The 25,564-nt window shown below is 37.1% G+C and overlaps 1 protein-coding gene across 3 annotated transcripts in view; it reads left to right on the top strand.

Annotated features, from left to right (window-relative positions):
* The first annotated feature begins 60 nt into the window (after nt 1-60).
* CARS1 (cysteinyl-tRNA synthetase 1) overlaps nt 61-25,564 on the top strand; it is a 34,323-nt gene continuing 8,819 nt past the window's right edge. For 2 of the 3 annotated variants that reach the window (XM_080345684.1, XM_080345683.1), the window contains exons 1-18: nt 90-130; nt 5,891-6,136; nt 9,005-9,096; nt 9,945-10,033; nt 10,310-10,406; nt 10,864-10,962; nt 11,944-12,093; nt 13,346-13,486; nt 14,235-14,323; nt 15,427-15,548; nt 17,449-17,561; nt 18,087-18,215; nt 18,422-18,551; nt 18,867-18,970; nt 19,979-20,076; nt 21,499-21,688; nt 22,209-22,277; nt 25,162-25,243. In XM_080345684.1, coding sequence (XP_080201810.1) covers nt 109-130; nt 5,891-6,136; nt 9,005-9,096; nt 9,945-10,033; nt 10,310-10,406; nt 10,864-10,962; nt 11,944-12,093; nt 13,346-13,486; nt 14,235-14,323; nt 15,427-15,548; nt 17,449-17,561; nt 18,087-18,215; nt 18,422-18,551; nt 18,867-18,970; nt 19,979-20,076; nt 21,499-21,688; nt 22,209-22,277; nt 25,162-25,243 — 2,062 coding nt within the window. In that variant the 5' untranslated portion in view covers nt 90-108. Of the gene's footprint in view, nt 131-5,890; nt 6,137-9,004; nt 9,097-9,944; nt 10,034-10,309; nt 10,407-10,863; nt 10,963-11,943; nt 12,094-13,345; nt 13,487-14,234; nt 14,324-15,426; nt 15,549-17,448; nt 17,562-18,086; nt 18,216-18,421; nt 18,552-18,866; nt 18,971-19,978; nt 20,077-21,498; nt 21,689-22,208; nt 22,278-25,161; nt 25,244-25,564 lie in introns of all 3 variants that reach the window. The other variant, XM_080345685.1, reaches the window with a different exon arrangement.

The following is a 25,564-nucleotide window of genomic DNA, read 5'->3' as shown; positions in this document are numbered from 1 at the left end:
ACGCGGGGCTCCCGTCGGAAGTAGCGTAAAGGCGGGCGGGGCGGGGCGGGGCGACGCTTCCGGGCACGCTGTTGCATCAGCTCGCGAGCGGGGGCAGAAGGCAGCAGGATGGCAGCGGCCGCCGAGCAGGGTAGGGCAGCGACCGGCGCCGGGGGGGCCCGGCCGGGCGAGGCGAAGGGTCCTGTGGGGTTGTCACGGCTCGGTGGGAGAGTGGTGTCACGGCCGCGCCGCTGTCACGGTGTCAGGTGGGCGTCGTGACGTCAGGCGGCGGGGGCCGCCGGCCGGCTGCCCTGTCACGGCGGCTGAGGCGTCGGGGCGGCAAATGGCGGCCGGGGGCGTTGGGGCGGCGCCCTGGCGGCCTCTGCAGTGTGCTCCTGGGGGCCTGTGCCGGCGGGATCCCCGAAGGGGTGGGTCGGGGGGGCCCCGCCGCCGCAAGCCCCTGAGGTGTGAGACAGGCGGCCGTCAGCCATCACCACACGTGTGGGGCAGAGGTGATGTGTGGAAACAGTCCCCCTCACCCGCTGTTGGGTGGGTGTCCCTGGGGAGGTCACCTGTGACCCTCAGTGGCAGGTGACACGTAGGCAGCTCCTGATGCCAGTTTAAAGTGTATCATGTGGCTGGGTTGGTGTGTGTATGGAGTGGTGGGAAACGTGGATCCACAGGTGCCGGTTGCACGTCTCACACTGGTGCCTATGGATCAGAGGACCTCCGGTGCCTTGCAAAGGCCATGGGAGGTGATCCACGTCGTGCCTTGCCTCTAATGTGAAGGCTAATGATGACACATGATGATGTGTGAAAAAAACTCGGAGCTTCTCAGTACTGAAGTTTGGAAACAACTGTTTTCCAGCTTGATGGGTTCGAAGAGACAGCTTAGTCAGTTGTGTGCTTATCACTACATCGTCTGCTCTCTTTCCCCTGCTTCTGTCTCTCTTACTGTTCTTCCTAGTCGTCTATGCTCTCCTTGAACTCATGTCTGAAGCTTTTTACTTTTCTGGACTTTTTTTTTGTGCTTGTGTCTCAATGATGAGTTATGCTACAGTCTTCCATATGGAAGGAGGGCCAGGGTAGTCCTATAATTTTTGGCATTACTGTAGCAAATAGAAACTTGGAATACCAGTCATACAAGTATGAAATACCATTATGGTATGTAAGGGGTTGGAAATTTCTGTCATTCTAGTCAAGGATCTGTAGATTCAAATTTTTTGCCCCTTCTTCTTTGTTACTCAGAGTTACTTTGCTCTTTATTTATCACAAGTAACATTCCTCTGTAAGAGAGTCCAGAAACCTTTATTGTTGTCAAGGGACTGGCTTTTTCAGATGTGTTTTCAGTACCTTTGTTAAGGTAAGGGTGGGGTGAAAAAACTCACCAAAGTCTCAGTTCAGGTGTGCTTTAAGAAACTTTTTAGTTATGTTTATGATTGGGCAAATAGTATTTGCCTTTTACTGAAATTGTAATCGTTACTTTTGGTTTCAGTTCAGGAAAAGTGGAAGTGGAACTTACAGGGCTAAAGTGACTAGGAGTGACAAGCTCTTCCTTGCTGGGATACTCCTGTCTTAAAAATCTCTTCTCTGCTAAAAGCCTCTTGATCCTTTTGTCTGAATCTTGAAAAGTCTTTGGTCTCTGTGTGTGTATGCTGTCTCCGCATAGCTGGGATAGCTGCATTGGTTCCATTCTTCTGAAATATTTATGGAAAAGGATAATTCATCTTGGCTGAGCATATAGCTGGATTTCCAAAGCTACCAGAGTGACCAGCCAAAATGATAAATGGCCAGTTTGGAGCTTTATTAATGTTATGTTACACTTACCTTCTGTGAGTTGTTTAAATATGTGAAAGCCAAGTTAGAAAAGAAATTACATTTTAAAATATTCAGAAACATCTAAGACTTCTCAGAAAATGCCCATGCAGAAATCCTGAAACATTTCAGTTGTCATCTAATTATTACTGACAAGGTTAGCAGGTTCAGGGAAGCCCAGGAAACCTGATTTTTCCCTCAAGCAAAGTAACTCCCTGTTTTTGTGTCAGCTAGCTTCCTGCCTACTTTATGGCTTTGCTGTACTTACTTTGCTGTCAACACCTTCAAGGAATGGAGGTTTTTGTTTTCAAGTTAATAAAAGTGAAAAATTTCCATAAAATTTGATATTGTGTGGGTTACGCTTCTTGATTAAACTTCAAAGGTATTTTGTGTTCAAATAAAATGTAGAAGTGATCTTATGCCTTTGAGTCTCTGTGTTACTGCAGTCTTGCAGACAAATTCCCCGTGTCCTTGAATAGTCTCTGAAGCACCCCATGATGGAAAGAAGAATGTGTGACAATTATATCTTCCACGGAGATCATACACTGGAAATTATTATTTGAGAAGTGTATTTATTAATGTCTAGAGTGCATTTTTTTTGAAACAACTTTTTAATGCAGGAGTAGTGTTAAATTATAAACATTTATTCTTGTGATTTTTCAAGGGTATTTTGCTACCTCTCCAGTACTCATGCTCAGTGCCTGTTTTCTGAACGGAGTTGCTCTTGAGCGATATGATTTGATGTCTATGGATCATTCCATTCACATGAGTTAATACTCAGTGTTTTGCAATAGCTCTGTAATACTGCTGCGTTGTTTTTTTTTGTCAAGAAGACACTTACTAGTGCAATTGAGTAGTAGCAGCTGTAATTTTTCTGTTTTGGGAGGGTAAAAAGTTGCAGTCAGAGAGAAGAGATATTTCTTAGCCTGGTTTCCTAAAGCAGCAGGGGTGAAACAGGTCAAACCTATATATTTCCATTTGCCCCAGTGGGCTGTGCCTTGCACACAGTTGGCAGACTGAGCAAAAATGGGTTGGAGCTGTACAGGAGGATGGGGATCCCGAAGGGTGTGGGAAGAGAGGATGAAGTGCTTAGGAAGTACCTGGAAATATTTTGGTGGGAGTGTGTGATGAACTAAAGGCAATGCAAGACACTAAGGAGGTGAACTAAGCATGCAGAACATAAATCACAGACAAACAAGATTCTTTAGATTTATTACTCTTATTTTTAGTAGTGATATAAAGGAAATTGGAACAGACTTTTATGTAAAGATAGTTTTGACTGATTTCTTTTGCTTGAAAAGAAATGGTCTTCTGGTATACTGCTATCCAAAAGACTGTTAACATATACATTCTTTCTTCCCAGGAGAGCACCCTGTGCTTCAGGAAAAAAAGCTTTTGTTTAGTTAGTTCAGTCCAGTTTGGAGTTACTCACAAGAATGCCAGAAGTGAAAGTGACATTATCCTGTATGTATTGCAACAGGATGCTCAGAGGTATTGCAGAATTGCACTGATCATTCAGTCCTCGCTCAAACACAGCAAATTTGTTTGTATTGCTGCAGTTGTCTGCAGCAGAGAGTAGAACACACCTGTGCTAGCGTTAAGCTAGCTGTCGTGCTTGGAAAAGTGCCTGTCAGTCTAGAAAAGGAAGTTTGGAACTCAGCACAGCCTGTGAAACCAGTGTAGGACACTGGAATTGGTACAGTGAGCCTGCTGGGCGCTCCAGACTGCTGTGGCTCAGCTGCTGCTGCTGTGCCCCGAGCAACCCTCTCACCAGCTGCTCAGGTGTGTTCATGCTGTACTGCACTTGCTGTGGTGTGCAGGCATGGATTGAGTTTGGGCTGAATTTGAATCAGTGATCAGTCTCAGCATAAAGACATCCTCCTGCTAGGTCCCCTGGGCTAACTGGTTTCTTTGGTGTGTTATACTTTCAAGGCTGCTGTTGGTCTTGCAACTAGAAATAACGTCAGACTTTGTAATTTCAAGTATCAATGTGCGTGCCAAAATTGTTCAAAGTAATTTTGATTGCTCTTCTTATCAGGGCTGAGCTGGCACTGACATTCACAGGTCATGTTTTACATCTTTCCTTACCAAAATTAGCTTGTATGAGTTCTGTCATCCTTGTTGTATTTATGTGTAAGTTTGTGCAACTTCCCTTTTAGATTGGTTTGCAGATGTGGTTGGAAAGCACTTATACTGTTTCAGATACACTGACTTGCTTCCCATTAGCAGCCCAGTATGTGAATAATGGCCATAATAACCTTAATAATACTTTGCAAATTGAGTGTTGCTTTCCTTGCAATAGATCTTTAAAGATCTTTCTTTGAGATATAGTTTCATTTCTACACAGATCATTCCTGTAATACTTTTTTTTTGGGCCTTCTCCCTCATGATTCATGGATATGAAATGCACATTCAAGGAAGACTTATGTCTTAGGTTTCCATAGTTAATGGACATAACTATGTCCAACTATTTAATGTGTATAAACATCTGAAGTTCTATGAAGATAAACATCAGTATTTAGGAGCCCGAAATGTTTATAGTAAAATTAACTATGTGAGCTGAAGCTGAATCCCTTTCAGCTGGGTGAGGCAAGCCTATAAGGTCTAGTTATGAACCATTATTTATTTGTTATCCTTATATTTACTGAACAATTACCTGTATAGCCCTTGAGAGTGATCGAGAGTTTACATGAATCTGACTTTGCTTTTCTGTATGAATTTTAAATATCTTTTGTGACCTTTGTTTTTTTTAATTATTATTTTGTAATCACAGAAAGGAGTCAAACACAAGCATACTTGATATCTAGCTGACATTTCCCTGTCATCCTGAGTTCCTGTTGAATATTTTAGTAATTGACTTCCATGTAGGAAATAAGCTGCTCATAAAATCTTAACTGATGATATTGGAAAAACTTTTCAATTCTGCAGTTCCCCACATCCTCTCCTAGCCATGACTTCCCCATCTCCTGTCATCCTTCCCCTTCCACGAGTGTTGGTCTGTCAGCACCTCCAGTGCTTTGGGAACCACTTGTGCAGAAGTTGTTCAGTGACCGTCGTCTCTGTCAGGGTTTGGCAGCAGGGACATGTGTTCTCATGCTGCCTCTCTCACTTTATTGCACTATGCCCTTTAGTACATCTTAGACTACCTTCTTGGCTGACTACCTAAGTGGATATTGGTTCAATGTTTATACAGTGCTTTGAATATGAATGGAGTTACAAACGTTGAATCATTGTAGGAAGATCTGAATGCCAGGTTTACCTAATGTCAGCGCTAGCCCAGATGCCTTATCCCCCGCAGTGCTCCATACCTACTGGCTGGCACAGGGCTTTCTGTCACTATGAGCATCCTCACTGAGTGCCAGAACCCTTCCACTGCTTCCTCCCTGTGTTTGCAAAGATGAGACATAATTGAACTTGGTTTGCCTCTATACCAAATAAATAGTGGAATAAAAAAATTGTGAGGGAGGAGCACAGCCTAATATCCTTTCTGTTCATTGGAGTAGGTCTTAGTCATATTAAATAGTATTCGTATGCCTGAGGAGAGGAAGTGGCATAGAAGTTTGGGAATATGCAGCAACAGCTTAAGTTTTGAGTTGTTCGAGCAAGTTGGAGTAACTGAGCATCATGCTGGGAGTTTGTGTGTGGGCACCAGCCCTGCAAAGATTTAAAGATACGCTAAACTTCAATAGATGTATTCACAGCATATCCACAGTGTATAAAATGAACCATATTTAAATATTTGCAGGATGAGTGTTTTAGCAGCATGAAAAAGAGTGACTGATTATGTTTGCTGTGTGTGAAGTATTTTCTCCAATTTCAAGTAGATAACATTTCTTCATGAAAAGGACTTGTGCTTTTGTCCTTATTGCTCTTTGTAAAGATGTCTCCAAAAAACTTATCACAGCGTGAGCATAATCCTATTAAGAGGAAATACATAGTTTTTCAGTAGCTTGTATTAAATATGTTTTTCTCAAATTTCTTGTCAGTTGCCAGAGCTTATTTAGAGGGGAAGATGTATAGTATAAGGATATATTTTGGTCCTGGGATCTCCTTCTTCTTTTGATGCTGACCAAATATCCTGTACCTCTCTTTACAGCTTCCAGCTACAGTTTTATTCTGAGCATTAGTGAAGAGGAAGCCAGGGTGAAGGCTTTGAATGAGTACCTGAGCACTCGTAGTTATATCCAGGGGTTCACATTTTCACATGCAGATGTGGAGGTATTCAGAAAGTTTTCGAGGCCACCTGTGGACCAGTATATCCATGTTGTCCGGTGGTACAGACACATAGAAGCAATCTATGATGGCAGCAATGAAAAAAATGAGCCCTGTAAACTTCAAACAAGTGAGTAATATGAAACTGGTGGGCAGGTTATAGACTAGCTGACATTGTATTGGTTTTTATTGCTGAGAATTTTTACAATTTCCCTTCCATAAACTCTTGCACACTTTTAAATTTACTGTATGAACTTGTGTTCAAGGTCATTAAATTCTATTGGCATACAGTTACTGCGTGATTCATAGATACTGACCTATTTGAATGTTAAAGCTCTGTTTCCACATTTCTTTAATTTTAGAATTACTCAGTGTACAGAATTTGATTATGTGTATTTTATTTAAAAAGCTAGCCACTGATTGTAAAAGAATATGTGGGGATTGGCTTACTTCCTAAAATATCAGGATTTGCTCAGTCCACTTTTTTTATTTTCCACTGCAAGGGTAACTAAATAGTTGTTGTACATTATACAAATTCAAAATAAACTGAATACTGCCTCTTATGACTGTGATTAACACTGAATGTCAAAAAGAATGTTTGGGGTTCTTTTTATTAACCCTGGCAATTTAGGCATTGCTGATGATTTGAAGAAATAGTAACCAGTTAATCTAGGTCATTATGTAAGCATGAGTGCTGGCATTTTTGGGAGATGCATCACTCTCTTGAGTTGTTTTCCAATGAGCTACTCTAATTTAATTGCTTTATAGTGAGATCCTTGCTCAGGGAGTCATGAAATAATTAATAACACAGAGCTGTTGTATAGTGCTTGCAGTACCTACAAATGAATGCATGATGTCTGTCATTTTTGCTGATGGTTGTTGACTAATATTACTCCAATGCCATCTTCTCACAACCTCTCATCAGATGTGTTTTCAATTCCTAGCAGACCAGCAGTTAAAATCAGACTGGTGCAAGTAGATGCTGCGTATGTGTGTGTGCCTGCATGAGTTTAGGCTGGTTATTGATTTCCTTTCAGCAGCGAAGAAATCTCAGCTGTATCGCTGGCTCTAATGGCAGATTTAATGCTACTAACTACAGTTTGTCTGCATACTTCTGTGGGTCAGGGCGGAACAATAAGAAAAAAGGTTTCTGTTTTCCTGTCCACAAAATCTTTAATGTTAAGTCTCTCTTTCTAAAGGGTTATGTCTTGTTATCTTCATGATCAGTGCACATGCATCAGAAGTCCTGAAATGGTGTTCTGCAGTGTTCACTGTGGAAATTACACATGAATCTGCCACATTTCTTAGGCCTTGGATATTTTATCAGTGTTTTTTTTGGGTGTATCAGAGAGCTCCAGGGGTGGATTAGAGCAAATGAACTTTAGTTCAACCAGGGGGAAGACTATATTTGAACAGACTAAACAGTATGCCTTTTCCTTTGCCCTTGGTGTCCATGTAGTGGATATAACGTGACACCTAACTCATAAGCTGAGTACAGTATCTGGGTTTTTTCTTATGTTTAGTGTGGTTGTAAGTAAAGAAAGCTTTACAGATTTATCTTTTATTAGACTAACCCACACAGGCTTCTTTCCCTGAGGGAAAACGTTAGCCGCAATTAAGCATGCCGGCATAATCTTTGTAAATCAAAGAGTAAACACAACCATACCTGTGTATATGGTCTGGTTTATGGATATACTGCTCTTGAACTTGAGGTAATCTGTTCAGGGAATCTCGTACACCAAAATGTTTAGAATAAACACATATTTCTGTGGATCCATAACATGGAGATTAAATTGATCCCATTTTTGAGACAGAGTACTATGGTTAATGTATTTTTTTTCTTATTTAGGCAGTTATTCAAAAAAGGAAGATGAGGAATATATTAAATTTTTTATACCATGAATGTTTGCATTAATTGAAGTTTTTCAGCCGAAATATTCATACAAAGATATCGGGGGAAGCAGAGTTAATGACGAGCAGCACCCTGAGACACAGGATCAGAAAGCAATTTTGTTGTCAAAACAAATAGTTTGTGTAACATTTTAGTTGCAGTTAAAATGCATACCACGAGAATTCCTAAAGACAGTGCTGTGTGTATTAAGCTGGAAACCTTGCTGTGTTTTTGAATTTCCTGGTTTGCTTGAATTCCTAGTTAATGTGATAATTAGTTTAACATCATTATGGCTGTAAGCAGCCCTGTGCATAGCAAACTGCAACTCTTCAACAGATTACATACTCATGCTTTTGTTTGAAAAAAACAACATTAATTTAACAACTATTTTGCTTCTTAAAAATTTAAAAGAAAACAAATGCAAGAGTAGTGTCACTAATATTACACTGGGTTTTGTCTACTCTCTTTAATGGTAAAATGTAGCCTTTTGCTGAATGGAGCATATTTGTGGTAAATGAATGTGCTCAAAAATGCCCTGTGTACATAGCAACAATGTATGATTAAAAGCTGAGGTTCTCTCTAAACCTTTCTGTCTCCCCTCCCTCTCACCTTGAATACACATACTCTGTCAATATTGGCTCTAGAGACTAACTCTGGTCTCGGGAGATTTTTTGCAAATTCTGTATGAGATCTATGTTATGCTGGGACAGTAAAATCAGTGGTGTTGCAGAAAGGCCAGAGCTGCTATAACACTTTATTAATAATTCATTAAATTTCAAAGCTCTTGTTAATGCTTTAACTGAATTACATGCTCTCACTTACATACCCTCTTCCTTCCTTTTACTTGGATCAAAAATTAATAGGAATAGGGCATCAGAGAGTAGAAAGTAAACCATATTGGAATAATTTACTTTGTTTTTAGTGGCTTTGTAGGATGCTTTAACAGAAGTAGTTGGATTAGTAGGGTTGGAGCTGCTTTCCCTAATTATATGTATTGGTTTTTCTTTTGAAATAAATTAATGATGTGATAAGAAGAAAATGTTATATTGCAAATCTGTTTGTGAAAAGTGTCTTTTCAGTTCTCTTCAAGCTCCTTTTTTCCCCTAGGTAAAGGCAAGCGTGTGCAGCCTCCCTGGTCTCCCCCTGAAGGGACAAAACATTCTAGGCTCTGCCTCTACAACAGCCTGACTCGCAATAAGGTGACTAAATGAAAGAGAAGTGGAAATTTCCATAGAAACACAAATAGACAAGTCATCAAATGTTTGTTTCTTAAGTGTTTACCCTATTGGTAGACACATTGCTGGGTAATTTTGTGGAATGTTAATAAGCACGTGCCAGAGATGCTGTGTCAGTGAAGCGTGTTTGCTGCACAAGTGTTATCATATACACAATAAATATACATCTACTACAAGTGTGTGTATGTATATGTAGATCGCATAATAGATGGTTCCCCATTGCTAGTTATCATCATGTAAAACAGCCAGGGGCTCAACTGTAATACACATAAGTAAAGGCAATGTGAACAGAACAAAATCAGAGTTTCTTTCTGTAGATTTTGTCTGTGGTGAAAAAAAAAAAAAAAGTCTTGCCAATTGTATTATTGTCATATAAACTGGTAAAACTTGTTGTGGTCTTGTTTCAAGATCCTTGGTGAAAGAGAGGAAATATTAAGAATAATAATGTCATATGGGATGTAGTATCCAAGTGTATGTGAAATTATTATACTCTGTAGCCTTTTTCCATGCAAAAGCAAGCATGATCTTCCCTTTTATAAATACACCTTCAATGCCCTGCCTAGTCCAAGTCTTTGTAATCTGATATCTTGATTGGTAAAGAGTACGAATAACATAAGCAGCCACACTCTGTTATCTCTCTTAAATGAAGAAGCTAGTGGTGATCTTTTCTTATGGTAAACCTGGGAGTGACTATTATTTTTTGTAATCATAAGACGTATTGTCATGTTCTAATCCCTAAATGTAGTGTTACTGGCCTGAGATCTCATTCAATTCAATTTCATCTGATCACTGTACTTTCCTTTTCAATTAAGGAAATATTTCAGCCTCAGAATGGAAAAAAGGTCTTGTGGTATTGCTGTGGTCCAACAGTTTATGATGCTTCTCACATGGGACATGCCAGGTACTGCAGTTCCTTATTTTGATATAGGTGATAACAGTGCCTATTGGAAGCAAAAGGTTAATAGAAAAAGATACTTCATTTAGATGAGTGTGTTACTCGAAAATAGTCTTGTTACTCTCAACACTTTAGATTTAAGATTAAAAGCATGTTATACTGTGTCACTGTGTGACTTAAAACTTACTAGTTGACTTCCTGAGATTAAAGTTGGTTTTGCATAGAATAGAAATAGACTTGAGCTGTTCACTAAAGACACCCCTTTATCTTTTATGTTTTTAGGTCATACATCTCATTTGATATCCTGAGAAGAATATTGAGGGATTATTTTAAATATGAAATTTTATATTGTATGAATATTACAGATATTGATGATAAGGTAAGGTATTTTTAAATTGCAATCTAAAATACTGTACTTTGAGTATGGAAGTCAGAGTCATATGTAATGGCCATTTGATAAGACAAGATAAATCTTGCACTTATTAACTCAGACATACATTTTGTACACAATCATTGAGTTTTCTCAGTTTTGTAGCATTCTTATGATAGCAAAACCTGTATTCTTGTATATAAATGAGTGTTGTCATAAATAATGAAGACTAAGCATTTTACAAAGATAATGTGTTTTATTTGCATGTTGTTGAGATACCTAATTAACTCTGAGGTGGCTGATTAACTGTGTATGGTATGTTTCATTTGTATTACTGAGTGTAATTCTTGTCGCTTGTCAAATGTATAGGGATTCTGAAATACCTTTAGTATGTAATAGATTTTATTTGCACTTTGCTTAACTTTCTGTTGCTTCACAAAAATATTTTTGTGTTTCTGCTTTGTAGATCATCAAGCGAGCAAGACAAAATTACCTTTTTGAACGGTATAGAGAGAACAAATCAGCACCAGATCAGCTACTTGAAGACGTTAAAACTGCCTCAGAGGTAGGTGTGGTATTTAATACCCTCTAGTGTCTTAGGTTCTTACTCAATAATGTAACAAAGCATCTAAAAAAAGCCTCTGACTTTGCTACCTCCTTAAAGTTTCTGCTTGTTTCAGTTATTCTGTTGAACTTGTAATACACAAATTAGAAATGTTATTGGAACTGCACACCACTTTGATTTTCCATTGGTTTAAAATTGACAAGATCTATTTGTGTAAAGCCACACCTGATTTTATGTCCATAAACTGTGAGTGCATGTATGCTGCTGTTGGGGTACTGGGGAAGAAACTCAAAATGCATTTGGTTGTTTGTGTGTTACAATTCAAACTTTAAAAATAACCTTTTAAAATATTTTTAAATGGTGCTATGTCCATAATCTTTTAAAGCTTCCGAGAGTTCTCTTTTTTACCATTGATGGCCTTGGAAAGAGCAAAAAGGCTCCAAAGCTTTAGTGATTTACTAAATTGTGTATGCTGGACGGAAGGTGGGGGAAGCTGATTCTTTGATCACTTTTTAGAACTGCATATTACAAAGAGATTATTAGTCTAATGAATTTAATACAGGCCTGGGAATAGGAGGCCTGGAAATTTTGCCCAAGTATCATTGCCTGACATACTCTCTAAGCATAGCATTTAATCTCTCTGTTTCGCATTAAAGCTTTTCCTTTTCAGATTTGTGATAATCAGCTGTGTAATTAAGATGATAACTGCATAGAAAATAAAAATTACTAAACAACAGTAATGATCATGTAGTAATTGATAATCTTTCTGAAAAACTGAATTTTCACATTCTTTTGAAAAACATTCTTTTGACTTCACCTTTATTTCTGATGCGGAGTGTATTTCAGTAGTTTAATATCAAAGCTTTTTATGTGGCATAATGTATTATTCATCACTAGCAAGGTACTATGTGGCTAAGATAATATATTGGAAAACAGCACTACTGTACTGCAAGTTACTTTCTAATTTTTTTTTAATTGTAGCTCTTTTCAGTTAAATTAAATGAGACAACTGACCCAGATAAAAAACAAATGTTGGAAAGAATTCAGAATGCAGTGAAGTCTGCTTTTGACCCTCTACAAGAAGCTGTGCAAGCAAAACTCCCTGCAGAAGAGATCAACAGATGTCATGAGGTCAGTTTGAGTTATTTATTATAACTTTATTAGTAGTAGTATTAGTATTATTACTTTTTAAGTTATATTTGGCTTATAGTTGTTAGGGGTTTTAAAAATAATATTTAGCTTATGGTAATTGCTTGCAACATTATGGGAAATTTTATTCTTAAAAAGAGGGATGGTGGGCTTGAGGACTTTAGTACTTTGTATTCAATACAGAAAATTTGATCCTTAAATTCAACTGTATATTTTTTGGATGCTCTTTTTATCAATGACTTTTTTTTTTTTTCCCTTTCACTGTGATAATTACTCAGTTATTTTTATCTTTCCAATGGGAATTTTTCTCTTGCATATATTTAGACTTTCTCTTTGACTTTTTTGTCTTGATGAATTAATTTCAGTCTAAATTACTGACATTCCAATATCGGTGACAGTTTTCTACACAAGTGTTTCCATCTCCTATCAGAGAAGAAAATACATCCCCAAAATTATACTCGGGATAGTTTTTATCCAAAGACCATTACATTTAGTGATAGTAGTCTTCTTGACATTATTGGGCTTTGGTACTGTCCCAGTAACCAAGTAGGTCAGTATAACTATGGTCTTTTAGCAATTGGTTTCCACTTTCATCTTTTCTTGCTTTCAGAGTATTTGTGGTAATTACTATGGGAAGCATAGGGTGTGTAGTCCCTTCTTGAGAAAACTCTCAATTATCTTTTGAAAAAAAAAGTGCACCTATTCTAATATCAAGTGCCTTTATAAAAGTGTATACTGACCTACAATTTTAAAAACAATCAAAATCTAAGCAATCACACCTTCTGGGCTATAATGTATTGCAAAAAAAATGTCATCTTTTAATATAAGACTGAAATGTATCCTTGCCAGTGTTCAAATTAGTCTTTCAAATGCTTCTTAGCAATGTGCACAGTAAGGCTTCTGTTAGTATTATCCAGTAGTAATGGGGGGAAACAGATGACATGATATAACTGCAGGTCCCATATGGTGTTCCCAGTGTAAATTCCACATGCCTATTTAAGTAATTGATATCAAAACAGATACCACTTATCAGTTTATCTTCTTTCCTCTGTTTGCTTAATCCATATTTATGAAGAGCAATATGATAGTAATCTGGTAGAATCACAGATTACTCTGTATTCATATCCAAGTGTCTTTTCCTTAAGCAAATCTCTCTGTTCAGAATAGGATCTTTCTGCAGAGTTTGAACAGGGCAAGTCTTCAATCAGCTGCATTTACAATTATTGTTTTATAGATACTGTTGGAAGAAGCCAGAGATTTGCTGTCTGACTGGCTGGATATGAAATTTGGCAGTCAGGTGACTGACAATTCCATATTCTCAAAGCTCCCCAAATTCTGGGAAGCAGAATTTCATAAAGATATGGAAGCGCTCAATGTAAGTAAACAAACTGTTTTCTGTTCTAAAAGTGTATGTGCCATGCCTCGTAATATCCAGAATAAAATGTATCTCCTTAATAGCTTTCAAAAACCTGGTATTTTAACCTTAATGATAAAGTATTTCCTTTAACACAAATAGGTACCTTTTCTGTTTCAGTGCCAACAGTCTTTAATTCATTGCACATGTTACCAAAGCTTGTTAACTGGTGATTGAGTTTCACGTGTGCCCTCCATCCCTTCCCCTTGGTGTAACATGGGCTTGTAATCATAAACTGATCCAGAAGTTTGAGGTAGAGTCTGTTAGCTACACAAGAGCGCCCTGCCAACCTCAGCATTGAGACTGACTACTTATCAGTCTTCAGCCACTAATAAATTATGTGATAATAACAACCAAGGACAGTGTTACCGATGAAATGCTGTGTCATATGCAATGGTTCAGATCACTGAAGGTTTATTTGTTTACCTGCAAATCAGAGGGACTTATTGCCTGTTCTGTCGGAAGTGCAATAAGTGGAAGAGCTGACATCTCCTACAGGAGTCTGTTATTAACATTGCCTTAAAGGCTGAGGAAAAAGTGGCCACAGCACGTTGTTTCTGAGCACAAAGCTTGAAATGAGAGTCTTAGATTCTACTGACACTTGCTTTTGAGCCAATTTTTAACCAATGTAAACATATATCTAGTGCATATTTGCATATGTGTAAACATTTATATATAAAAAATATAAAATTCTACTTTTTATCCATAGGTTTTACCTCCAGATGTTTTAACACGGGTTAGTGAATATGTGCCAGAAATTGTGGATTTTGTGAAGAGGATTGTGGATAATGGTTATGGGTAGGTTTGCTACTGGATGCTTTTGTTTACCGCTTATACTGTATCAGAGCTAGAATAATTGCTTTCAACATTAAACAGTGAACTTTTTTCTTGGTTTCCATATGCAATAGTAGTCTTCTCCAGAAGTAGTGTTTCATCAAATAAAGAAACTTTAGGTTCTTTTGCAAAAGACCTGTTATTTCTCACCTGATGAAAATGTGCTATTCTATGCTTATTATGATGTCTTACAAAGAGAAGTGATAGATTATTTAACCTATCGTGTGAAATCCTCGTTCATTAAAATAAATAGTCTAAGTCCCATTCACTTGAATTGTGTTTGACTCCTGGACTTCAGCAAGGAGTTTCAAAAGTGGATACCTGAGTAGATGGCTAGAAATCACTTGTAAATAAATAAGTTTAAAAAAAAGTAATTGTGAACTGGTTTTCTGCCATTGTCTAATATTTGTGAAAATCATGCTAATACTCTAGAAGTTCCTAAGTATCACGATAGATTCCTGTCTGAAATTTTGGGGTTATCTTTCTGATAATAGCCTTAATTTTTCGGCATGGATGTATTTTTATTGTGAAGAAAACAAATCTGTTATTCAATCTGTCATAATTTCTCCTGCATGTTTTTCCTTTAAATCTACATTTTAGAATTTTCTTAAAAAAGAAGAAAAAGGGGGCCAGTTCAAAATCTTTTGCACTGAATTATCAGCATTCCTGGTGATCCTGAAAATTTTGTGCCAGAGTTTTTATTGTGGCTGTAGTGGGAAAAAATTGGCAAAGTGAAGGTGGACAAAGTGGACTGTGAGACAAACATGATTCTTAGAAGATATTCTCTTGGACAGTTATCTGACATCTCACCTCTTAAGAGTTTAACAAAAGATGTTAGTTGTTTTCCCCTTGATCAATTTTATTATGACTTTCAATGATTTGTTTGAATTCTTTATGGTAAGGCCTTCAAGCTTATGCTCACCTAAGTCATCTTTACAATACTGAGCAGTACCATACTGTATATGGTTTCACTAGAGAACTTAAGTTTAAGACAGTGACTTTTTGGGGATAGAATTCAGTTAATTCTTTGTAGAAAGTTAACTAAATAATGATCTTTAACTTTTCAGGTATGTGTCCAATGGATCTGTATACTTTGATACTGTGAAGTTTGATTCCAGTGAAAAACACTCCTATGCTAAGTTGGTTCCTGAAGCTGTAGGTGACCAAAAAGCTCTTCAGGAGGGTGAAGGTAAATAGGGGAAATAAAATTTGATTAAGTTGCTGAAGAAACTCATGATGTGTTGATATTTTCAATTGATTTCACTGATATTTGGATCAAAGTTACTGTCAGAGTTGAATGGTTTACCTGCTGCACTTGCTTTACCAATAGATTTCTTTTCCAAGATTTTGTAGCTTGAACCAGCACTTTTAGAAAAGTTTTTAATTGGAAAATACCAAGAAACATTAATTTTGGGTTGGTTTTGTTTGGTGGGTTTTTTTGGTCAGAATTGTGAATAGCTCAGTCATTTGACTATAGACCTGTTATATGGCTGTTCATCTGGTTCAAAGGAGGATGAGTAAAGACTAGAAGTTGGGTCTTCCACATGCCAGGTGAAAGCTCTCCACACCAGGCTGTGGTTATTTCATTACAAATATTTGAGTACCTCTTTTGTACTGAGGACTCTTTTTACTTTGTAAACCTTGTTGTGTTAAAGAAAAAAAACCCTACATTTGGATTTAGTTTTGTTGTTGTGGTTTTGGTTTTTTGGGGTTTTTTTTTGTTTTTTTTTTTTTTGAGTCGAGCCACAGCAGAGAAGTAGCTTAAAATGCTCAGTAAACCACACTCATTAGTTATCTCCTCCTAAGGTGGTACAGTTTTAGTAGCAAATCATCCACAAAGTCTATAAGAAGAATATTTAAAGGTTTTGTATAACAGTCATGTTAGGTGAAATTAGGGTACTCACAGTAGGTGAAACTAGCAGTATCTGAGAGATGCAACTTAAAATGGATATAATTATTTATTCCTTCTTTAATGCAAACCCTTATAGCTGAAACCTTCTTTATGAAACAAGAGGTGCCAGCCTAAACCACAGTCTTTGTGGTAACATGAAAGTATCATTTCCACCACAGAACTAGTCAATTTTGTTGAATTGTTGTGTCCTTTTGGAAATAGGAACTGATGCTGAGTGATTAATGTCACTAACCAAGAGTACACATACCTCAAGTTATTGCTTGTCAGCTTAGCTGCTTTGGCTCATTTGTGATGATTGTCCTTAACCTGACAGATAATGTCATTCTGACTGTTACAGGCAGCAGAAATGCTAAGCTTTGAATATGGCAACTAATGTAAATAAAAGCATAATACTTTTATATTTAAAGTGCATAATGTTAGATATTCTAAACAATTGAGACTGCAGGTATCTCAAGCTGTACATCAAAATTAAATGACAAGTTTAAGCTTGACAATTTTGTCTTTAATCTGTCTTGGATTCTTTTGTGGTGGTGGTATTGTTAATCACTTTTAGTCTTTGACAGTACTGCAGAAGTGGTAAATTCCTTGTGTTTTAAAGATGATGTAATGACAGTAACACCTAAATGATCCTAAGGAGCTAACAGCATATCCTGCATAACACATTTGTGATGGTATCATAACAGTAAACATAGCTATTGAACAAATACCAGCCATTCTGTGCAGCAACTGAGATTAGAGGTGGAAGAAATATCCTATGATCACGTTGTGCATGCAAAAAAGACAATCTTAGTCTTAATTTGGATCCTTCTAACTTTAGAGTGAATTTATTCTGCAGACATATTTGCCTATGGGTATAGGAGTTTTTGTTTCTATATTTCTTTTTCTGTAACTGAAATACTGGAATTGTGCCTACAGAGAGAATCTAGATAAATCCCATGTTAAAACTTAGAAGGCAGTGCAAGTGATACTTGTCACATTTTCTGCCAACCAAACATTAATCAAAACCCTAAAGTATTATCAAGGTTAATTATGAGGGATTTTGAGGACTGTTTTAATTTTTTTTATTTAAATTTCTTATTTTTTTAAAATTAACTTGATGTGCGGTACAGTGAGGCAAAAAATCAATACTGCTGGTGTTTAAATAAAATGTATATATTTACATTTTCTCTTTTGAAAGGTGACCTGAGCATCTCAGCTGATCGCTTACGTGAGAAGCATTCTCCAAATGATTTTGCTTTGTGGAAATCCTCCAAGCCAGGAGAGCCCTCATGGGACTCTCCGTGGGGAAGGGTAAGGACATTATAAGCAGGATTCTACACCTTATTAGATAGCATGCTACACAAATACTTTGCCTCTTCTCATATTAATAATGCATAGATTATGGGGATCTTGTATTCCATTATAGGTTCTGTTGTTATGTCAGTTTAATAATTTAGAATATGTATCCATCTATCTGTTTGATACTTTTTAAACAGAAATCACCACGTATGCTCATAATGGCTGTTACTGGTCATTTGTCCTCTATTTATCTACAGGCTTTATCTGCAGTAATTTCTATATCCTTTTTTTCCCTTGTGATCAAAAATATTAATGTAATTTTTAAAAGAATAATAAACAGATAAAGCGTCACAGATAGATATGCCATGTTTGATCTTTAAATTCAACACTATATTTTTATGCAGCTAAGACTGAGAATCTTTTTCTTGGTAACACTATCATTTTTTCTGCTTAGGGGCAGAGCAATGAGGGAATGATACACAGGCAGGAGAGAGAGACAATTAACTAAGCAGCCAAGTCATGTCTTCTTCTTAACAGGGTCGTCCAGGTTGGCATATTGAATGTTCCGCCATGGCTGGATGCATTCTAGGAGAGTCGATGGATATTCATGGAGGAGGATTTGACCTCCGATTTCCCCACCATGACAATGAACTGGCACAGTCCGAGGTGAATGAACTGGCCTTCAGTTTCTGCAGTGAAAAAGCAACATGCTTTGCTTTGATTGCATAAATCAATCAACTAATTTTTAAAACTTTTTGTGTGTTTTATATAAGCATAACTTCAGTTCTCCGGTTCTTATTCTTAAATTATCCTACTTCATGGTATGTATATAAACAGTGTTGTGTCTTTGGGGTTTTTTGTTTCTGCTGCAGGCATACTTTGAAAACAATCACTGGGTTCGGTATTTTCTGCATACTGGCCACTTAACAATTGCTGGCTGTAAAATGTCCAAATCTTTGAAGAATTTCATTACCATAAAAGATGCACTGAAGAAACATACAGGTAAAAATTACTCTGAGTGCTTTTCATGTACTTTGAGTGATGACTGTGGTAATTTTATTATTCAGATATATAATGGAGTTTCCAAAAATGACTAACTTCAGGTGTCATTCTTCTTCACTAACTTTAGAATGGCTTCCTTGTTCTTCTGTTCCTTGTTGGTATTATCTGTATGGAGGATAGTGTTCTTGCTTTTTTGGTAGATGTGTTGATAGTAAGAATATTGAAAAATATGTTCTTAGCCACTGCAGTGTTGAAGGCCATAAAAATACTTTAGATTATTATTATTTTCCTTTTTTATTTTGAAACTCCTAATAGCGCGACAATTACGGTTGGCTTTCCTCATGCACTCTTGGAAGGATACACTGGATTATTCAAATAATACCATGGAGTCAGCTATTCAGTATGAGAAGTTTATGAATGTAAGTAAGCTTTCCGTTCCTCCTCCAGCTTTCTAGGCTTTGTGTTGTCCTATGTGGTTCAAGGAATAGAACCCAAGGATGTATAGGCCATATCCACAGACTGAGTTTGCCTTCTGAGTTCATCAGGTGGGATGTCACAGTATTTGTTTAGCTACCATTGAACGTTCAGTTCCTGTAAATTCCACAGACAGCTACATTTCTCTGCAGCTGGGTGCTCTCTCAAAGTTCTAACATCTCTGAGCAGCTTGGCACTTATATGCAAGATTAGTTTCTCTATTCAGCTTGCTTATAGGACTCAGTCCAATAGACACTTTTGTAACATGTCTACCAGATCAGACTTTACACAAATATAGCCAAAGGGGAAGAAGGAGTGTCCTTCCTACCTTGTCTCCTCACCACATATATCAAGCATTTGCCTCTATGCTTTGCGGGCGTACGTGAGGGGTCAGGCACAGTTCCTTTCCCTGTTTAGTTTGGAGCTGTGATTTAAACCCACATTTCCTATGAGAAGGCTGTACATCATTTTGAGGTCGTTGCTGTTGGTCTCTCCAGCTGAAGCTATTCTGCTTTCTATATCAAATGTTTGGTTTGTGCCACAGAATAAGTGAAAAAGGACTTTTCACCAAGCTGTTGCCCACATAAAATAGGCCCTTACTGTAAAGCCATTTTTATTTTTCAGCTTCCATTGCTAGCCACACATTAACAATCTGCGATAAGAACTCTTGCCTAAACTTTTAAAAAATGGTATTGTATTTGAGCAGTTTCAGTTTCATAGTGTATTGTACAGTGGCAGAGCCAAGAGATAGAACTGAATTATAGTCCAACTGTGATTTACAGAGTTATGCAAAATGTGTGGGTTTCCTTGTTTTGACAGGTATCAAGTAGATCCTGGCTGAAACTGTTGAAACCATAAAATTTAGGAGGCTAATTAAGAAATAATTTCTTTTTGTAGTAAATATTGGTTCTGTCTAATTTAAATGTATTTTTAGCTATATTCTTCTTTTATAGGAGTTCTTTTTAAATGTGAAGGATATTCTTCGAGCTCCCACTGATGTGACAGGCCGGTTTCAGAAATGGGAAAATCAGGAAGCAGAGCTGAACAAGAAGTGAGTGGAATGTTCTTACTACTCTGTGAATAGCCATTGTGTAGCTATGTGTTTAAATTTTTTTTCTTACAAAATTACTTACTCTGTATATAGTGATATTTATAAGTCCATAGCATTTCCATGGAGTTCCCCAACTCTATACAAGCTAGGGAATTTAATCTTGCCACAGCTTTCTGAAGGATATATGAAATTGTTAATTTCCTTTTCATTTATGCCCTGCTTATGAAGGGAAAGAGAACTTTTTTTTTTAGATAGCTGTTATTTTCCTCAGTACTTAAAATGCTGTCCTTTTATCTGAGAAGTGACTGATAATTCACAGTCATTAAAACTGGAAAAAATAGTATTTTATACATTTCAAAATGCAGTGACCAAACTGAGTCAAACAGAAGTTAAATGACCTGACTAAAAGCACAACAGATCAGAGTGCCAATGTTTGAAAATGTGTTATTGAGAGACAGTGATATCAATATTGCAGTCTTTCACTTTTATAACAAAACTACATTATCATTTGTAATACAAACAGTTTCTATATGACTTCTATTATGAGTGAAATTTAAAATAGAAGCCTCTATATTGCAGTACTAAAAATGTTCCTAGTTCAGTTCACTGTTGTGGACAGAGATGTTGCCTATTGAAGGACCAAATGCAGTTTAGTGATGTCCTCTAAAATTTCATCTTCAATTGAGGATGGTAGAGAGAACCCTTTTACTAAAAAAAGAGAAAGATAGTAAGTAATAGAAGGGTCAAAGGGAAGGGACAAAGGAGTGGGAAGAACAAAATATATGCTTCATGGATGTTTGGTTTTGTCTTCTTTCTCTACCACTTCTCATTCTCTTTTCTATGGAAAAAGGATGTTGTTTGAAACAGCAGTACCCTTTGTGTGATGAAATGGTACTTAATATACTTTTTAATCTATTATGCCTATTCATGAACATTACAAAGGTTTACATAAATTTATTCATTGTATTTGCTTGTAACAGCTTCGTAACACTTCACTTTGTGGTAAGTTAATTTCCAAATTGATGTTCCTCACTGGAAAGTTACTAAACAGAGTACTTGGCTGGTACATTGGGATATGAGAGCAATACTATTTTAAAATATAGTAAACACAAGAAGGTACCAAGTAAGCAGTTTATACTGCTTTTAAAAACTGGTATGAAAAGGTCAGTTGCTGGAAAAAGTGTTAGATATTTGGATGGTTGTTGCCAATTAGATTATCCTGACTACCTTTGGCCATAGCTGCAAAACAACAGCATCGTGATAATGCCTTTTTCTCACTCATCTGTTTTCCTTCAAATATAAACTATGACCAACAAAACATTATCTCACTTTTAGGTCCCCTTACTCTTCCAGCAGAAGTTCTTCAGAGTAGGTTGCAGATGCTTTTGCCGTCAACAGTAAAAAAAATCTTTTTCTTCTTAGTTTTTACGACAAGAAGGCAGCAATTCATGAAGCACTGTGTGACAATATTGACACTCGCTCTGTCTTAGAAGAAATGCGTTCGTTAGTCAGTCAGAGTAACTCCTATATTGCTGCAAAGAAATCTTCCAGACAAATGCCAAACAGACTTCTTTTACAAAACATCAGTTCCTATCTCACTCAAATGCTAAAGGTATGTAATAGCAAGTAGTAACGTTGCTATTGCACTGTGAAATTATAAATGTTGTATTTTTCAAATATGTAGGGATCTGTACAGTTGTTATTTAAGTCTTGTAGGAAACTAGAGATCTTCCACACATACCCCAGCCAAAACAACCTCAAATTGCAGTGCATGCTGCAGCAGGAGCAATTTGGAGTCCATTATTTTACATTATAATTTCAGCTAATGTTTTGTCGAATAGCAGAGAGCCCCTAGTACATGCAAAGAAAATTAAACAGTAGAAAATATATGAAGTCAGAATGTCAAATCTGACAGCTTTAAAGTTAAATCTGAAAGCAAATGCTTAGTATGCTTTATCAATTAAAAATCAAAATATCATCTTATTAAAGCAGTGAATTGTGGGTTAAATGAGAACTAGGTGGCTTCAAAACCCTAGTACGTGTGATTTTGCTCATTTTTCATAAACCTGGGACTTGATGTATGCAATCTCTTTTTTTCTTTCTCTTTTTTTTTTTCCCCTCCCCTTGACCAGATTTTTGGTGCCATAGAAAGTGATGACACAATTGGTTTTCCTGTTGGAGGGAGCAGTCAAAACATAAATGTAAGTGAAGGACAAAGTATACTACACGAAATTACTCTGTGTCCTTTGAAAGCTTAGGTTAGATAAAGTGATTACATTACTGATATGTAGCTGAATCGCATTCTTTCTGCATTTAACACTTGAATCTGAAGTAATTAATTGGCTTAGGAAGCAGGATTTTTCTTTTATGAGAGTCTGAGTTTTTATAGGTTTGTTTGATTTAATGACAGACAAATTGTATAGCAACCAGAAAAATAATTATCTTGTCTTCTGAATGATGAGTCTGTTTAAGAAACCACGTTAATGACAGACAGCACACGCTACTGTGTAAGACTCATTATAAGTATTTATATGTTAAGTAGTTTCAAAAATATAATGACACTGATTGAACTTCCTTGTGGTACACCAGAAACCAACCTGGAGGCAGCTGGAGTTTTATCTGCATTTCAATCTCTTCTGACCTCATTTGTAGCCACAGTTTTTATCCGGCTTTTGAACGCTGTTTTGCTTTGGTCACCCACCAGTTCCACTGTCATTCATAATTTTTCTGGAAATACTTAGGAGATACCTGATGAAAGTGCTGATGAGCCCTGTAATAACAGTAATGCTTTGTGGTGCAGGCAGGAAAAATAACTTCACATGAAAGCTATCCACTTTGCTGTCTTTGTTCATGCAAAAAATTTGACATGGACAAACCAGTTCTGGTTTTCACCTATTTTTCTGCATTCAAAGATGTGACCATATGTCCCTCTGTTCCTCGTTAGAAGGAATAATTATTAATAAAACATTGTGGTGTAACAAAAGAGCTAAACTTTGTATTCATCAAAGGAAGAGGAAAGCTTGCTTGTGGTTGAAGAATGTGAAGGAACACTCATCTGATAATTGCCTGTGCAAATACTTACATTACTGTGCTGTGGAAATCTCCAGTAATGCTATAACAAGGATAATAAGAAAGATGCTCAGTATTCCATACCAAACCCCATCAACAGTGAATTTAATTTAGCTCAGAACTATTTTGAATTTAAGAAGAAAGGCAGCACCTTAACACTTATCTTTTTAGAGAAAAGGAAAAATCAAATTTCTATTTAGCGTTCATTTAGGTAGTGTTTACAACAGATGTGCTTTATGGAAGGATTTGCAATAGTTTGGAACAAGAAGCTAAGGCCTTTCAGTCTTTTAAAATAATGTTGCCAAGAGTAGTAGAGTCAGAAGAATCTTGTGCACAAAGAATCCTGTGCTAACATCTGTTAGCACACTTGTTCGAAGAATCTTGTGCTAACACCTGTTACGCATAGGAAACTTCTGGTTTTATCACCTAAGACATTACCGGTTTTAAGCATTATATTATAAAGATGCATAATATCACAAATGTTTTGACTGTTTCATTAAATATTAAACCCTATTTCAGTCTTCCGTGCATATACTTATTTTTCTTAGCAAAAAATACCAGGCGAACGTTCAAGATTGGAAAACTTCTCATTAATTACAGAAGGCTGTAGATCAGGCCTTTTGTTTCTTTGTCTAAATTGGAGATGAAGGAACTAATAGAGTCATTATCTCCAGAAAAGGCGCAATCATCTTCAAAAGCTTTGAAAGAACAACTAGCTTAATTACCATGGTTCACTAATTTACTTGAAAGGGGACAGAAGAGATTTGGAGTCAGAAAACCTCAGGTTCCATAGTCTCATTTTCCAAATGCATTAAGTGTTGCTGTCAAATTAGTTATTTCTGGAAATAAAAATCTTTCATCTTTAACTGGCTGGTGAAGTAGTGACAGTGCATGCTTTCCTGACACCACTTCATTTGCATGTTGAGCTGGTTTCAGTGTAGAGGGTGTAGTGGGGTTGTGACTGTTGCTTACTTTCCATAGACTGTTCTTTCTGCCAAACCCGTCAGCAATGGTTCCAGTTGTGAAGCTTTTTGCATATTATTCACATTTATGAAAAGTTTTAGCAGAGCCCCTCAACTCCTTTCACATGGGCACTTTTAGAGCACAACAGACTATCCTGTCTGTTAATTGTACAGAAATTTGTCATGGAGATTAAACAGCTGGGAAGGACATGTGGAAACTGTAGGGGAAACAAATGTGCATTTTTTTTCTTTCTCTTCCCCACCCTCCAAAGTAATGACACTTTTAATTTAAGCAGTCCCCTGGGTGTCTGGCTTCTCTTGGGATTCCAGAGCAGTGTTCGCAGACAGTGCTGATTTCTAGTTGTTTTTTGTAATTGCTCACTGCTGTTCTTCACTAACTGTTTGCTGTTGCTATTCACTACCATTGAGAGCAGGATTCTCAGGACTTTTTCTTTGAGCTTTCATGACCAGCATTTACTTACATCTGAAATAATTCAACAGTAATCTCTCCCCACTTTTTGTTGGGGAGGGAGTCGTTAAGAATACGGACAACTGCACTGTATTGGAAGTAAATCTGATTAACATAAGCTAACATTTGAGGAACAGATCTATGTTCTAATGAAAATAAGTCCTAACATCATTTTCACCTGGTATTATGTTTGACAAGCTGCTGGACCTAAGTAAGGCAGCACAGAACATGAAGGGACAAATTTGTCTGGATGCTGTTTTTATTGCTGTACTGCGTTATAGTTAGCTGGACTATAGTTAGAATATCCATGTGGAACTAATATATATCTGTAACCAAAAGGAGACAAAAAAGGAAAGGGTAGAGGCAGAAGTCCACAAATTGATTTTATCTGCACAAAAGGAAAATTGTCAGCTAATGCAAATTGTCATCTATCCTTTGACATCAATAGTGCAATTACAATTTTTATTGATGTATATCTGCCCTGAGGGTTAAGTTCCATCCAAGAGCACATAAATATGAAGTGGGTAAGGACATGTTTTAGATCTAAATGATGATTAGCTAACTATAGAAATAATTATCCTGCAGATTGAATCTACAGTGATGCCATACCTACAAGTTCTTTCTGAGTTCAGAGAAGGAGTGCGACAAATTGCCAGAGAGAAGAAAGGTGAGAGTTCACTTTTTCCTGTATTGTTGTGCCAGAGACTCCGCTTGTAAGAGTCAAACTGGGAGGATGAGCCAGCTGATGGTCTCTCTTTGCTTAGAGGCATCTTAAAAAAAAAAGGCATCCTTAAATCAGAGCAGGTTTGAATATCTGAATCTCTGCTACTTGTTTCTTTAATTTGAGAAAGTTTTACAGGCTACTAAAGTAATTTTCTTTTAATTTCCTAAAGAATCTGAAAGTTCTGGAATGATGAGGTCTAGTTGTTGTTTCTGTAGATTATGGGACTCCCTGCTTTCTAGGTATTAAAATACCCATGATCTCTAC

The sequence above is a fragment of the Nesoenas mayeri genome (genome assembly GCF_963082525.1).
Source record: "Nesoenas mayeri genome assembly, chromosome: 5".
NCBI lineage: Eukaryota > Metazoa > Chordata > Aves > Columbiformes > Columbidae > Nesoenas > Nesoenas mayeri.
The sequence above is the reverse complement of the archived record's forward strand: the minus strand, read 5'-3'. Positions and strand labels throughout refer to the sequence as shown.